The 17,247-nt window shown below is 42.6% G+C and overlaps 1 protein-coding gene across 11 annotated transcripts in view; it reads right to left on the minus strand.

Moving 5' to 3' along the window:
• The window catches only part of KIAA1109 (KIAA1109 ortholog), an 88,925-nt gene extending 73,891 nt beyond the window's left edge, over positions 1-15,034 (minus strand). For all 11 annotated transcript variants that reach the window (XM_048303191.1, XM_048303187.1, XM_048303188.1 and 8 more), the window contains exons 1-5: positions 14,937-15,034; positions 6,650-6,779; positions 3,770-3,886; positions 2,305-2,383; positions 1,607-1,671 (exon numbers count right to left, since the gene is read on the minus strand). In XM_048303191.1, the coding sequence (XP_048159148.1) occupies positions 1,607-1,671; positions 2,305-2,383; positions 3,770-3,886; positions 6,650-6,746 (358 nt within the window). In that variant the 5' untranslated portion in view covers positions 6,747-6,779; positions 14,937-15,034. The remainder of the gene's footprint in view (positions 1-1,606; positions 1,672-2,304; positions 2,384-3,769; positions 3,887-6,649; positions 6,780-14,936) is intronic.
• Between the last annotated feature and the right edge of the window lie 2,213 nt (positions 15,035-17,247).

Consider the following 17,247-nt stretch of genomic DNA (forward strand, 5'->3'; position numbering starts at 1 on the left):
GTTGCCTAAAACACTTTTAGAAAAGGAAAACAAAAAGGGCAAGGAAAAGAGACAAGCAAATCTGAATGTTATAATACTGAATGATTTAAAGAAGCATTTATGTAGTTTATGTACAAGTAACTACCAGATTGTTTCACAACGTGGAAATTGATAATGTGCTGCAGCACCTAAGCCAAGTCATTGGGGTGTGCCCTACTCACAACATGATCCTCCAGCTTTTGTTCCTAAACCACTATCATTTCTCAAGTATGTACAAAACCTAAAGCCCCAGTATGATTTAACACTTAAAGAGCATTTTAATCATGTTACTTTGTTGTCAGACATGCACACCTCCAACTTCTGTGGTTACTTGGATTATCTGTCCACTAATCATGTGGCCTTAAATGCCAGGAGGAAACCTTAAAGCCTTGCAATACTGCCAAGAAAAAACTGCCACCACAGAGGACAGACAACCATCTTCACTGCATTAAATTCAATTCATTTTTTCATTTTCTGAGCCACTAGAGAAATATGTTTTAACTGGCAGACAATCCTATGAAAACCTGTTGGACAATAACCTGTGGCTGGAAAATCTAATTAACTCTAAGACTAGGTTCTACTTTTTGAATGATTTTTTTATGGTGTAAAGAATTTGAATTGTGCCCTACCACCTCAGAGTGTGAGCACAGCCTCAGTAAATAGAAATGAGCAGCTCTTCCAAACTCCTATCACTGCTCAGACTGGTGTCACATTCACCTGACAGATTTTGCATGCAGTACTGCTGCCACTGCTGAGTTGGTACTGACACAGCAACTGCTCTACAAGCTTGCTGACAAGTCTAAGAGGCTTCACACCAGCAGAAGCCACTTCCAAAGGCAAGGTGGGGAAAAAAAGCCCTCCAGAGTTCAATGACCCTCTCAGCTAGTGTATCTCAACTGTAGATAGCTGACATTTCTGGACCTCCTTGAATAAGCAATGGAGCTGTGATGGCTCCAAAAGTCAAGAGGGGCAGGACTCGAGTCCCATCCACCAAGAATCTAATCCTGTAAGTGATTAAGCACATAGCCCTAGGCTACTTATGCTTTCTCACTGTTTCCTGCAGACACAATTAATCTCTTGCATCTGTGTTAATCATCCATCTTCACCCAGAGATAAGGAAGAAAAATAAATGAATTTTTCACACTTCCCCACTTCTGTAATCACAGGTGTCATCAAGACACAGGCTTGTCAAACACTAAAGAACATCCCTTACCGCAACACTTTAGCTAAAATACTGAAAGCACAACACTCACTGAAACTCAGAAACTAAAATCACTTCCAGAACATAAGACATCTCTATTCATCATAGTTATCAACTTCAATACAGAGACAATTATGGCTGGACTCCAGTTAATGAGGGCTACTATTAAGATGAATGGTTTGTATCAAGAAGGGTTCATGTCCCTGATAATGAAGCCTGTATTTGTTCATCTACTCTGCAACCAGTGAACAAATCCATACCTTCTGAGGATCCAATGTACTTCAGGTACATATTAACAAAGCAATTGCACACCTGTGATTGTGCAAAGGAAGCCTTTCTGTAGGCTACCTGTAAATTTAAACGTTGAAACCTTTTTGGGAAACCTACCGTGCTGCTTCTGCTTAGGGTTGTACATCTTCCACCAGCGAAATATGATAAATCCATCTTGAATTCTACATCAAATAAATTGGAATAAAACAGAAGTTGAGAGAGAGACAATCCCACACCCTACATGCAGTTTGTGCAGAGATCTGCAGCTGCAGTAGTGTACAAGCAACACGAAAGCACAAAGCATTACAGCACACAGTGTATGACACAATTCCTGCTTTAGCTGAAACTTGTAAAAAAAACCATATTCACTGCCTCCTCAGGGCTTTCCAAGTTTGACAGCAAGAATCAAAGCTACAAACTATTTGCTGGCATGCAGTTTACGAAACAAATTATTCTGAATCCCAGGAAATAAATGCCAACTACTTGGCCAACAGGAATCTTCCAGACTTAAGAGCAGGAAGATGAGGGAGTCAAAGACATAAATGAAAAAACAGTTTTCCTTCACACTCCAAAGTGGTTTATTTGACAGGTATTAAGGACAACTACAATCTTATCCAGCACTCACTTCCAAACGATAACACTAAAGCAGCAAATAAGCTCACAAGTATGTAGGAGTGTTAAATATCAGCACCAAAAGAGAGAGTCTAACACTTATAAATACACTGCTCATTTGGAAGGCTGCATTTTGATTTGTGCTATTTAGACCTGTATTTAAAACCCTTATTTAGAAGGGGGACTCCCCTGGAAATCTGTACCTGATGGACATATCCTCTGTGATGAAATAGATTTCACGCACCATGACTTTCCCAGACAGCACAGAGAACGAAAAGGAACCTAATTATTAAAAAAAAAGTGCTTATTAGCCTAAACTTGTTGATTTTGTGAACAGAGAGAATACAGCATTAAATTATCTGAAAGGGGTTAACTGGGTATCTTGAGCTTCCCTTTTTGAAGGCAAGTCAGAGATTCAGAATACAGAAGACAAAGCACACAACTAAAGGATGCTGGGTTGGCACCATCCAACAATACAACCAAGCCCCTGAGGCACGAGTCACTCAGAAACATCCAGGTGCCTGGCAAAGCTTGTGAAAAGAGTTAGAAAAGCTGTTTTGAACATTTAGAGTTTCAAGCCATTGTGTGCAACACCATAATCAGAGAAATAAAGACTCCTGATGGACTATTTTTAAAAATTTTAAATGGCTATAAGGATTTCAGTCCAATTATTATGACAAATTATGTTTACAGCAGGAAGGTTTAATAAGTTTGAAGAGACCAGCAGCTAAGGCAATAGCTCAGATTTTTCCTAAGGCTTTTCACCTCACCCACAGAAAGTTAAGTGCACCGTAATTTAAAAAAATAATAAAAATCAGCATTAAACAACTGAAACCAAGCTGTAAATCATGGGATTTAATTACTGTTATGTTCTGCTTACTGATGAGTTTTATAAAGAATACCACGTATTTGGCCAGCCATATCAGCTGTCCTTACTTAATGGCAATTTCACAGAGAAGTTTTAATAAAAGTCTATAGATCAAGTGTAGCAGCCAGAAAATATTTCATCTATTTTGCTCTTCAAAAAAGCTGGATTTGAAGATGGTTTGAAATATGGTTCTAAGATTCTTGAGGACACAAGCAAATGAATTGCAAGGGTGTCTCTGACAGGCCAAGTGTGAGTAGGATTTTTTGGTTTTAAGTTTTCACTACAGTTATGATGAATAGTTGCAAAAAAAGTCCAGAACTAAAGTCATTGCTGTTCTGTGAAGCAGACAGAGGAAGGCAGAGGAGTAAGTGAAAGAAAATTAAAAGTGTGATCAGTGAGGCTGTGGGCTACAGCCCTCTGTGACTCAGCACCAGATATTTTTGTAAGTGGGTGAGTACCCAAGTGATTTGTACTGACCTGTTTAATTCAAAAATGTTTAAAATATTTTAATAAAAAGTTAATGGATTTTGATGCAAAATGTTCTAGCCAGCATCAATTCTACATATCACAGTCCCAGTATGGATCAACTTGTCATTAGTTGTTCTGACAGCTTATTTGGAAAGCAAGGCCAGTGCTGGAACAGGGACTCAAGGCTTGAGTCTCTGCTTTGAGTCCACCCCATACTGAACATTTTCAAATCACCCTAACAAAGGAACACTGAGTTTACATAAGTTTTTAGCAAACTGAGGTATAATAAAAAGCAGCAGACAAAGGGTGGCATTACATTAATCATAACTTACCAATATGGATGTAGCCATGTTTATATAATCTGTTAAGAACCAATGTTAAAATGAGTCCAATGTTCCGGGAATTATAGTAAGTTAGGTAGATAATCCATCCACAGGACAATATTGTTGCTGTTGAAAGATTACAATGAATTAAAGCATTTTTTTAAAGTACCCTGACCCAGATAAAAACCTTACCTATTAGGACTACAAGGTATAACAGTGTTCTTCCTGCTCTCCAAAAAATTTGAAACTATGGGACACTTTAAGGAGTGTTTTCAGAGAAATGGTGTGAGAAGGGTGTGAAGAGTTGGGGGGGAAGGGGAAACGGGAAGTCCAGAAAAATATAGACTCTTCACTGCTCTTCCTTTTCCCAATATAAAAAAACCTGTCCTCCCAGAGGACCTGCAGAAGGCACCACGTTATTTCATTACATCACTTACCATCTAAGAAGTGAAATTTTATAGAATGAATCGTAACGTGCGCTGTCCCACATGGACATTTATTTCAGAATACCCTAAAAAACCCCCCCACCACCAAAGTCATACTACATGCCTTCCCTACTCTTCTCCAAATTATGAACTGTAACTTAAATTTCTAGTCTTTCAGGATTACCACAGGAAACGTTATCATACATGGAACCAATTCCTACGATGCTGCATCCTGAGAGAAACGTACCAGCCCTTGGGTTAGCAGCAATCTCTCAACAGTTCAAGCATGGAATTTGATAGAAAAAAAAGGAAATAGCAATCCAATGAGAAACATGTTTTTTTTAAAAAAAAAATTAGGCCTGCTAATCCCCAAAGTAATTTTTACTTTAGTTGATTAAGAGCTAGTAACCTATTTCTAACTACAAGGGTTCTCAAAGCTTCCAGAAGGACAAACCCAAAAGGAATGGCACGGCCAAGGAATGGACTAGTTCTAATTCACTTTACTGATAATTACCATTCTGTTTCACCCAAAGCAGAGTAGGCAAAAAGCCTGAACTTTATAACAGAAGTTTCTCATTTATGCTAAAAATCACAGGTTTATTGTACTTTCATGGAAAAATCTGAAGTGCAGAAAGGCATAGGGGCATGGCACCTTCACTTTGAAGAGAGTTCAGATGATAAATAATAATAATAATAATAAAAAAAATTTACAAAAAGAATCTGTTCTTTTACTGTTCATTTTTTATTTTTTAGTGGGATACTCCACTGCTTAATAACAATACTTTGTTGAAAGAGAAAGAGAAGGTGAAAAAGACTCCCATGACTTTGTCGTTTCCTTGCTGGAAAATGGATCCAGTGTGACCAAAATTCAAGCAGCTCATACCCTTGGGCAATAAGCTGCTTGACATGTTAAACAAACCAAATCTGTGCGGGTGATTATACAGGAAAGAGCAGGGAGGGTGGAAGCTACATCCCAGGAAAGAAACTCCAGCTGAGGGAGTATTGAGGGAAGGCACACTCCAAGGACAGTGTTCACCTCCCCCACTTTCAGATGAGTAAGCTCCTCACTGCTGGTCCTCTGTGGGGAGGGAGAAAGGTGGGATGACTCAAGCTCTGAGGGTCCATTCCAGCCATAAAGCTTAATTTGAGCCTAAAGTTCAACTAGACACTGCTAGATAGCTGAAGTCAAGAAGGTGCCCTCTTAAGGTGACACATACTGAGAAAAATCGGGAAACCAGTGGAGTTTCCAGTCCTGATCCACTGCCTTTACCACTAGTCACCTCTGCCACAAATTGTAGGCTTTTCCTTAACCAAATCCCATAAACTCCATTCATTTCATTATTACATTCTTGATTTTAAAGCCTCTTCACTGAAACCAAGTTTTGGAAATTACATTTCCAAAGTTTTACTGCATGTGATTTTTAGAAATTATTCCAAAAGTGAGCAACAGCTCTTTGAGGAGCATGTTCATTTCTGGAATTCATCACCTGCTACTGAGACCAATAGTTAGCTCTTTCAGCATTCAGATGAGGAAATTAGTGATATCTTTTTATGTTCTCTTATAACAGGATGCCATAGGTCAGCAGATAAAAGCAAAGAAGGAAAGCCTGCTTGAAACTGGGTCAGTTAATAAACATCACTTAAATGTGTTTCTATCCAAACTTCATAACAGGAAGCAAGTCAAAGCTTTTGAAGACAAAATTTTCAGATCTATTTGCATCTGTTCCACATTTTACCGTGAGCTACTACCAGTGACTTCCCCTATTTTCATCTTGACTACACAGAGAACTCTACGTTGAGTACAAACTTTCCACTCACATTAAAAGTGAAATAAGTAACAACCAGGAAGCATCCTCAGCTAATTTACCTATGTCCTTTCTATTTAATTTGGCCTATTGAAAAATAATTCCAGTATGTCAATAGCCAACAGACTGCTTTAACTTGTCAGAAGTGAAAGTGAAAAAATAAAGTTGTTTTTCTCGTGTTGCTCTGAGTCCAAAAGTCAAGGCTGAAAAGCAGGCATTGTCTACCTTTGGAAAAGGTCTGAATTCATTGCACACTTTCAGTATTCTTACATGGACCTGAGTACAACTTCATATTTATTTTGCTGTCCTTGATCCACCTGTTCATAGACTGAGAAAATAAAAGTACCTACACAAATATAAGCAATAGCACTAGTGCTAGGAAAAAGAAAACCAGCATACCTAAATCAGGCATGTTTACAAATCCAGCTCATAACTGATGACATGACAGCTGGGCTTAAAGGCTCATTGTGGCACACAATTTAGTCTGGAAGCTGTGTCATTAAACACAATGGTCTTTAAATCACCTTCCAAACTACATCATATTAAATGGCAGGTAGGTACATACTGGCATAAGGAAGTTATTGTAGCTGACTGTCATGCTAATCCTTTGTAAAGTATCATAAAAGAAATTCAACCAGAACAAAAGAGGTTAACCTTACCTACTAACAGCCAAACCACATTGGAGTCATGTTCAGTCAGGAAGTCTTCCAGCTGTGTGATACTTGGGACAAAACTATCATTTTTTCTTTGATCCATTGCTACACTGTTTTTGCATCAGCACCTATAGAACTGAAGGAAAAAGAAAACCATATCAAAACCAAAATGAGTAACAAGCACAGTACAGTTTGGAAAAAACTGACTATATACCATGTTAAATCATCTCCAGCAGTCTGTTTCACACAAATACAAATGTACTTGTTTTATTCCTTCAATAACAACTTCATGATTCTCAGCTACCTCTTCTTCTACTCTAGAGCTCCAGAAACACTTCCACTCGTCTCTGCTGGAACAGTTTCCAGGCACATGACTGCCCCAAACAAATTACATATCAACAAAATACCAGAATATGCTCTCCAAATTTAGTACCCTGGATGCCCTGTACAGCATAGAAAAGCAAATAAATGTCTAAATCTGTTGTGCCACAGCAGTCAAAAGGCAACTGAACATGCAAATAAAAATGAGGCTGTATTAAGCCTACTGACATGCAAAAATGCAGCATGAGACTAAACCCCTGCCCTTGCAGAAGAAAAGGCCAAAGCAGACACTTCCAGGAATTATGGAAAATTCCTAGAACTTCCTGATCCACTGGGTCCATTAATTCTGCTTTAGGATGGATTTGCATCATTCCATAAAAACTGACTACCTGATTGATCTGTTACAGAGAACAGAAAACGAGTCCTTCCGATCTTACACCTTTATTCAAACCACCCATAAATTACCTTGCAACTGGGTTATATTAATTAAATGTGATTAGCAGTGAATTGCTCAACTCAGCAACATCTGTAATTACACAGCAGTATTTTTGTTGCATTGGTTTCATTTGAAGTCTTCTCCCTCGGATGTTATCTGTCAAATCTTCTTACAAAAAGAGAGGCATTAATTCTGCTTCTTTTTTCTATTCTCTAACACATTCCAGCTCCTGGCAGCCTGTCTTCCTGACAGTATTCAGCCCTCAAAAAAAAAGAGTAGACTTTATTCCCCTTTGTTATGAAGTCTCTGATGGTCTCCCATCAAGACTCTAGAACATAAAACTAAGTAACACTGGTGAGTCCTTGGTTTTTCAGCAGCATAACAGCTTTGGAATAGTCAGTATTTGCAAATGTTAGCAATAAATGTAGCAATTGATCTGTTTTTTCCTTTAATACTCATACTACTCTCATAATTTTAACTGAAAGAAGTTGGGAAAAAACTGCCTTTAATGCACTTGTTTCTCCTGTTGTACTCTGAACCAACAGCCTGTGTTTAGAACTAAAATAGGAGTACAGTCCCAAGAATAAGTGCTAATAATTTGTTCATTACCCTTTCTGTAAGAAGGAATAGAATGGGGAGGAAAGAATATGAGAGCAACAAAGACAAAAAGAGAAACAACAAAAAAACAATGAACCAACACCAGTTTCCAGCAGAGATGATAAAAAAGCTACCAACTTACTCCCCTGCAAGGGGGGGGGGCTGAAATAAGCATCACACACACATACACAGACTTTAAAAAAGGAGCCACTGGTTCAGAAGGGACTTTAGAACAGCAAATTAAATCACATAATGGCACTGTGATTTGCTTTAAGACATCCACAGTACCTTAATAAAGAAGCCACATGTCAGTTTGTATGATGAAGCAGATGATGCCTCTGCAGGCAGCCTCCAGGAGCCTTTAACCCCTGAATCACAGGGTAAAGGGAGAAACCCAAATCAACACTTCCAGCATAAAAGGACAGAACTTCTTTCCCTTTCTTACCAAGGGACAACAGGATCACTCTGCTGTGATCAAAACCACCATGGAAATGCTGTCAATAGGTGAGGACTGCCTATCTATCGCCTCAACCACTAATATTGAACTCCTCAAGGAAGCAAACCATGGCTTTTTCCTAAGAAATTGTCACCCAGCATTACATGACGCGTAGACAGGACATTAAAAACCATGAAATAGGACTGTGGCAAGACAACTTGGAGGCCGAAAGTATTGAATCTTGATACTTAGCTACTTAAATAAAGACAGTGTTCATCATTTTTTCGTCATCACTAACCATAAACATAAACTGCACATACTTAGAATTTTTTGGGGGGATACATTTGCTACCTGCATGCAAATAAATTCAGGAAGCCCCCATCAGTAATCATGTGACAATATATCATTTTGGAGCTTCAAAGATGACCCTTTAACAACCTGCCCCACTTATTTATTTTTTTTCTCTTCTGTTAGGGTAGTCTTTGCCCTTGATCAAGTCCCCTGAGGAAGAGGATGCTGGCAATCAAAGTGTAACCACCCAAAACCAGGCAGTTGCAACGCCTGCACTGGATGTGAGCTCTCAACACACCTCTCAGAGGAATCAGGTACTTAATAATCCACTTAGATTATGAATTAATCATAATCTTTAACAATGCCCAGGCAGAAAGGGACCTGGGGGTACTGGTCGACAGCCGATTGAACATGAGCCAGCGGTGTGCCCTGGTGGCCAAGAAGGCCAATGGCATCCTGACCTGTATCAGAAAGAGTGTGGCCAGCAGGACCAGGGAAGTCATTCTTCCCCTGTACTCGGCACTGGTGAGGCCACACCTTGAGTACTGTGTCCAGTTCTGGGCCCCTCGGTTCAGGAAGGACGTTGAGATGCTTGAACACGTCCAGAGGAGGGCAACAATGCTGGTGAGGGGCTTGGAACACAAGCCCTATGAGGAACAATTGAGGGAGCTGGGATTGTTTAGCCTGGAGAAAAGGAGACTCAGAGGTGACCTTATTGCTCTCTACAACTTCCTGAAAGGTGGCTGTAGTCAGGTGGGGGTTGGTCTCTTCCTCCAGGCAGCAGCTGACAGAATGAGAGGACACAGTCTTAAGCTGCACCAAGGGAAATATAGGTTGGATATCAGGAAAAAGTTTTTCACAGAAAGAGTGATGAAGTACTGGAATTGTCTGCTCGGGGAGGTGGTGGAACCACCATCCTGGAAGTGTTTAAAAAAAGACTGGATGTGGCACTTGGGGCCATGGTTTAGTTGAGGTGTTAGAGCATGGGTTGGACTCAATGATCTTAGAGGTCTCTTCCAACCTGGTGATTCTGTGTAATGTAATAGAAAGGGGATGCAAGCAGAGACTTCAGGAGTACACACTGTTCATAAGGTCCCTGTGCATTTATAAGGCCCAGAGGATAAAGGGACAAGATCTGGATCACCAGGATTGCTTAAAGGAAGAGACGCAGTCTTTCCAGGACAGATATTTGCTACTTTCAGTAACCAGCATTTCTTTCTGACAACAGTCCTGCACCTTCCACACCCTATACACTGTAACCACCTTCCAGCCTTCCCCTTCCGCATCCTATACACTGTAACCATAGGTTTGACGCCTGCAGGCTTCTCACTGCCCACACTCTGCTACATTTACTCCTGTGTGCAATGTTAACTTGCAATCAGACCAAACTGTTGCACTCCCCAGGAACAATGATCCATAGGTTGCTGAGCCTGGAATGTTCTTTCATGCTGCCTGCTGTATTAACATTACGGAACTACTCTTGGAAGGATAAGACCCAAGGGTGTGAAACTGACTCTTGCCAACCATGTAAATACACAAAAGAAAATGTAACGAAGAGGAACAGAAACCCAGAACTTCAAATTTGTATCTCTGAGTTTAATTATAATCTTTTCTCAAGGTCTCTGCTGTTCTGTGATGAACAGCTCAGTCAGCATACTGAAATATAGTTCAAAACCATGGTAAGTGTTTGGATTTATTTGCCTTCCCTCCTGCCTTATTTTTACTATTCATTGTATCACTTGTGGCTCTCATTTACCACATACCACGTTAATAAATACAAAATGTATTAGCTTTCTCCTGGGAAGAAGACAGGAGAAAAGGTATTCTGTGTCACTGAGGTGATAGAACACTGATACTCATTTTATCTTTCCAGCAGTCCTTTAGGGCGTTGTGTAGTTGTCTTTCTGCAAATGAGTATCTGAAGCAAGGAGAGATAAAGGCCAAATCCCTTATTTATGATGCCCAAACTGAAATACTCAGGGCCTGCTTTTCAGGTTGTGCATGTTTGGAGCACTTAGCACACTCAGAGCAGACAGTGGACTGGGTTGAAGATGTGAGGGTTTGATATTACTGTAAAGTTGGACCTCGTGGTCAGCCAGGCTGTCTTTATAGCACAAACACATACTTAACAGACTTTAAAAAGTGACTTTTAATTACTTGTGTCACACATTAATCCATTCTTCACAGTACAAAAAAGATGCAAGGGAAGTTATAATCCTGGGGGGATGCACTTCATTTTCAGCCTGCTTCCAGTGTTACAAGCCCAATCCAATTTTCATCACAAATATTCAATCCCTAAAAAGCCAAATACTCAAAAGCAGCTGCTCCCAATCTTTATAAACTCATTTCAATCACATCAGATAGCTAAACTCGTTTTAACCTCAGCCTGGCAAATTAACTCAACACCAAGAACAAACCTCTGCTTGAGCTAAGTCATTAAAAATTTACAGGAGGCATGCATATATGCAAGAGCTGGCAGGATAGAAACCACAAGCTCAATGACTGGGCTCTCGGTCACCAGAGTGCAGTCACTTGGCAGCTGCAAGCACCTGTAAAAGGTTTGTCCTGCACCTACACCTGAAGACAAAGGCAATAAATGTTTTAGTCAGTGCCTGGGAGCATTAGGGTAACATGGGTCTTGATCGGGGCAAGAAAAGGAGAAAGAAAAAGAAATGTCTGTCTACCACATCCTTTGTAACACTGTTTTCCTGGCACACCCTTGTAGAAACAGCTGAATAAAAGGGGTGTCCAAAGGTGGGGGGAAAAAACAGAATTTCATAATGAGGAAAAAAACCCTTTTATATGGTCATGAAGTGGGTAGGGAGATAATGGACATTGCCAACTCCCTTATTACTGCTGGAATTCACGGGGGGAATAAACTAGGAGTTTAAATTTGCCAGACATATCCCTCAGATGTTCACAGAAATCAAGTGTTTATCAAATATATGTTAATTGGTGTTATTAGAGGTTAACTATCATTCCAAGGATACTCAACTCCCAACTTCTACAGCAATTACAAATCAGTGGAGTTACAATTACACCCAAAGTGACACATTAAATGACAGGAGGCAAATCCCCCTGGTCTCAATAAATGTATGTAGATAATATGTCTGGATGCCTCACATCTCCAAAAAAGAAGCCATACCCAAGGCAATTCCTTAATGGAAAGAAAAGGCATTTTTGCATTACCCACTCCATCACTGCCTTTCAAAGGATCTCCAGCACTTCTGTTATGAAACCAGAGCTTTAGATAAGTAAATGATATTATAAAGGAGGCTCACAAATGTAGACACAACTGGACTGAATTTTCCTCTCAGGGTATTCTTACACTGTCAGCACCCAGAGGCACATTAGGCACATCTCACAAAACAAAAAGCTGCCAACCTTGGCATCTCTCCCAAAATGCTCCAGCTAGGTCAAACACTTCAAACCCATCCCAGCACTGCTTAGCAAACTCAGCTACTCTTCAGTCAACAAGCAAAGGAAAGAGGAAGGAAGAGAAGGAAAGTTGTTCTCAAAAAAAAACCCACACAAAAAAACTGAGAGAAGTGACAGCACCCATAGAGCAATTCTGCCACAGGACACATTGCATCGCCTTCATAACTGGTACCAAATTAAAATTAGCACCTCTAGGCTTTTTTAAGAAAAAAGATTCAGGTCTATTTTCCTCCCTGTCTGCCAGTGCTTGGAGTCCCACTAGCGGTAAACTGTAAACAAAATAAACTAGAGCGTTAATTATACTAATGAAATCCTACTACAACCTCCAGCAGAAACAGCTGAACTGAAAGCAGAGCCCAGCACAGCCACACCTGGTTGAGCTGGTGTGTAGACACCCTTAGTCAAACAAATTTTGCACTACAGTAGCTTAGTAAATAACAGGTCTACTTCAAAATTAATTAAATCGAGATTAAAGCATACTCAAAGGAACTGTCAGTGTAAGATAAAAATCATTCTCACAATAGCCTACCCAACGAGGTAGAGGTTCACAGCACAAGTGGTATCTTTTATTTATCTATTTTTAATGGTATAGGACATGAGTTTCCCTACAGAAGAAATCAAAGACAAACTCCTGCCATGGCAACCAACATACACTACTTCCACTGCTAGCCTAGGAATCCCTGATTGAATTGGGATGATTTTTCATTTAACTTCTAAAAAGTAAAAATATACTTCTTAACCTTGCCTCCCAGACTTGTTCAGGGGAGCTGGTTCTTTTCCTGCTTACATTGCCAGGTTTTGACGGTGCAGAGGAAAAAAAGAGACAAAACAAAACAAACAAAAAAAACCACCCCAAGCCCAAAACTCACAAACAACAGAACATAGAGGCTCACAACAGTAGAAATAAATAAGAATTTCCCTCATGCACACTCCTCAACTTAGAGAGAAAAATCAAAATATTGCCTTTGGAGCCTTTGCTGTTGGTCTTAACAACAAGGCAATAACTTTTTTTTTCCTCCCCATTTCCAGTTTGAGCTACAGCACTGTACCTTTGAAATTCTCTATGAAACTAAGTCACCTACTCCATACCTATGAATTTTTCAAGAAGTAATCTTCCTCTAAACTTCTCCTCTGACACATCACCACAATTTGGGGAAAGGGGAAGCCTGCCACAAATCAAACTAAGAATCAGTCTTGTAGCTACATATACCATCATCCTTAAGGGAACTATGTATAGGTTCATCCCAGCCTGGAGTCACCACAACGATTTTGATGCAGCAACAAGTGCTAGGATAAGTGATATGAGAAGATAAGAAGTTACTAGGAGAAGGTATTACACTTCACAGTAAACACAGGATAACTGCACACTGCTAACCAAAAGCATTAACCTCTTGCCTATTTCCCACAGGGTAAAATGGTGCAAAAGAACAATCACCAAACAGCAGCTGATGCACATTTCACATGCCAAAGGTCTCTAACAGCATTCCCAAAAGGGTGAGTGACTTCAGCACGCCATGCACAAGGGTAAGAGCTCTCCCTAAATGTGTCCATACCTTTGCACAATCAACTCCAGATGATCCACCACAAGCAAAACCTATTCATGAACACTGTGAAAACGTGCAAGTCCAGGCCATGATCCTAAACAAACATCCCTGAACACCCATTCAGAGTCAACTGCCTAACTGGACACTCAATACTCTTTTTATCAATGACTGCTTGAATAACCTATTAACATACTTTTACAAACAAGAGGAATACTCCTACACTCCAGTTTTTCTTCTCAGTTGCCAAAATATCTGGCCCCATTGTTTAGCTGGTAAAAAGCAGGGGGGAGGGGAAACCCTGCACGGCTGCAATAAAAAGAGCAAGCCAGAAAAGCAGAATTAATGGATTAAGTGACACAACAGAAAAACTCACATGGCAACAATTGTGGCCTTTTGAATATTAAGCCTGATAAAGTTACATGTTGCAGCAAACTACCAACTTCGGAAGTTTTCACAAAGTTGAGTAAAGGCTGCTGGGGAGACGTGTCTTAAGATGGGAAACCAATCCAGATGGAAATTGTGATTAGGATATTTGCTACACAGCCACCTCCAAAACACACCTCCACCGTATCAGTGTTATGTCGTGCATTATATCTGTCGTGCACATGTTACATTGATAATTACATCGGGTTTTTTATTGATAATTCAAAGTGCAAGCACGTTATGATAACATAATTATGTATTATTACCATGACAGCTTCAGACACACCAAAAAGCAGGTGCACGTCGTGTTAAATCCCTGTGCGTGCGTTAAACCCTCTCAGGACCAGAGGCATTGGCAGAGATCGCCTTTCACCGCCCAGGGACCAGCACAGGGAAACTTCCCTCTCAGGCCAAACACAACCGGAGGCGCCTGAGCTCCCGCCCCCTGGTCTCACACCCTTTCTGCACGGCGTTAACCCGCTCCAAAGGGAAAACACGGAACCCCCGTCACCGGAGGGGCTTCCCCCAGCATCGCTCCCCCAGGAAGCGGCCGGGACCACGGGAAGCAAGGCGGGACCGGCACCCGGAGGTGAGCACACCGCCCTCCGGGGCGGACGGATGGGCACCAGACCTCCTCCCCGTCCCGGCCTGGCAGAGCCCCACGCCGAACCGCGACTCGCCCCGCCGCGGAGGCGGCTGCGTGTTCCCGGCAGGCCCAGGGCGAGCGGCAGGGCCGACCCTTGCGCGCTGGGCCCATCCCGGTGGGAAGCGGAGCGCAGCCCGGTTCCGGCTCCCCCCCGCACTTACGCCATGGCCCTGCGCGGCTTCTCCCCCGCGGACCCGGAACCGGCGGCGGCGGCGGCGGCGGCGGCGGCTGGGGTCCTCCCGCACCTCACGGTAAGGCGCGGCCCCGCCCACGGCGCCGCCGCAGCCAATAGAAAGGCGCCGCCGGCAGGCGCGGCCAATGGCGAGGCCGTCCGCCCCCCTGGGGGCGGGACCAAAGTGCCGCTCCGCCAATCGGCAGGGGCGGCGTCTGCCCCGTGTGTGTGTGCGGGGAGCCGCGCCCGCCCCTCCGCGGCGCGCGCAGGCGCGGGCACAGCTGGAGCCGCCAGATGTGCTCGGCGCGGTGGCGGCCGCGGGCGTGGCCGGCGCTGGTACCTTGTGGAGCTGGCGGACACACGGCCCCGAAATTGGAGTCTTGCTAATGGATCCTGCCCCCGGCGCGGTTAGTTGCCCGTTACGTCGGGAGAAGGGGTGCTGCCAGCCCGCCGACGGCTGGGAGAGCGAGCGCCTGCGCGCCCGCGGTACCTGCCGCTCGCCCTTGTCCTCGCAGCGCTTAACTGCGAGGCACCGGAGGGGTTTGCTGGCCGAGTCGCCCGGTAACGGGCTGTTCGTTTTCCCGCCCGTTTTTTGTGCCCTCCAAAGCAGGTGAAGAAATCCGGCCCCCAAAAGCCAGATAAAAAGTGAATTTTTAGACATTTTTGAACACGGGTGGCCGTGACTTGACTGCCAGGTGTAGCCAAGTAAGACAAACACATTTCTTTAGAATCACCCAGGCATAATAGAACACCTGAATTTCTTAAAATCACCCAGGCGTGCATCCTACAGCCTTCAGTAGCACACTAGAGAAAACCAAAACAGTGGCTCTGTGTGTGTATAGGTACCTTTTATCATGTGATCCTTGCACACTGTCAACACTGGTGCTGAGCTCCATGTTCCCTCAATGCCCCCAAGGTTTCCAGAAGCTGCACCACGCAGAGTCTCCCGAGGGGTGCCCATCCTTGGGCACCTGGATTAAAAGGCTGATCGTACCTGCAAAATAAATCCTGTGGGTGAGAAGCACAGATTCCCTAAACCAGGGTGCAGCTTTCACTGGCCTGACAGTGAGCCCTGTCTATGGGCTGCCTGGATTTGCTTGGGCCAAAGTGAAACTGAGCCCAGTTGAGCAGAGGGCTCGTGGCTCTCTCTGTGAGGAGGAGCATGTTCTTGCCTCCCGCCTCGTGTCTGCTCAAGTATTCCACATGGTTTCCCGAGCAGAGCAAACTTTCAGCGGGATCAGCAAACAGCAAGCATGATCCTGCTCTCTGCACAAGGGCATGGATGCCCCTGGGGGCCTGGCAAGGGCTCTTAACCTGGCTCAGAAAGGCACTGGCAGGATTATCCCTTGAGCAGTGCCACAAACCACAGGTGAACCCTGATCCCAGCTGCCCTCCAGCATCCTGCTGGACAGTGCCGTGCTCAGAGCAGCTCCAGGCATCCTCCACCCAGCAGATGAACCACCATCAAAGCAAGTGTTATCTAACAAGGTTTATCCTCGCTGTTTTTTATTACGTTCCCATCATACTAAACATAGTAAGAAAAATATTAAGTATTCCTGGTTTTCATATTGAAGCCCCCCTTTCCACCTCCTTCCCTGCTGTTGCTAGAGCTGTGCACTCCAGCACTCTTCTCTGACCTGCTGTGCTGAAGGGATGGAGTCTTGGGAGGCTCTTCCAAATGTTTTTATCCACATGGTGCCTGAAGGCTTTAATGAGGTCCACACAGATAAGTCACATGGAGAAATTTTAGCTCAAAGCTATCACTAGAACTTGGGGAAGGTGGACCTGTGCCTGCTGTAAGAGATGGAAGTAAAAGCTTTAATGCTGATACAGGCCTGGCTAGAAAACTGAAATATGGGATTAACATGAGGAAAAATATTTACCCCTCTACACCTTTGAACTTATTTGTTTCATAAAGGACACTAATATTTACATTCTCTGTAAAAGAAACGTGCACTTTCTTCTCACAAAAATATTTTTATGTTTGACTAGACTTATTTTTAAACTCCTATCAATACTGAGCAGAATGTGTCCCAGAACAACCAAAATAAGGCAGAGGGAGAAATGATTTCTATTCTTAGTGTAATACCACAACTTAAAGTTACCAGGATTGAAATAGAAAAGACGGGATAGCCAAAATTCTGGGACTTATCCCAGTTTCGTTGGTGGGCAGGAAATGGAGAGGCTTTAAGTCTAGTTGTACAACAGATAAATTCAAGCACAGAAGTTAATTCCACGCAATATTTTTAAGCAAAGATCAGCTTAAATCCAATATGTTTATATAAAAAATGAGTCCCTGT

Source organism: Corvus hawaiiensis, chromosome 5, assembly GCF_020740725.1.
Source record: "Corvus hawaiiensis isolate bCorHaw1 chromosome 5, bCorHaw1.pri.cur, whole genome shotgun sequence".
Lineage (NCBI taxonomy): Eukaryota > Metazoa > Chordata > Aves > Passeriformes > Corvidae > Corvus > Corvus hawaiiensis.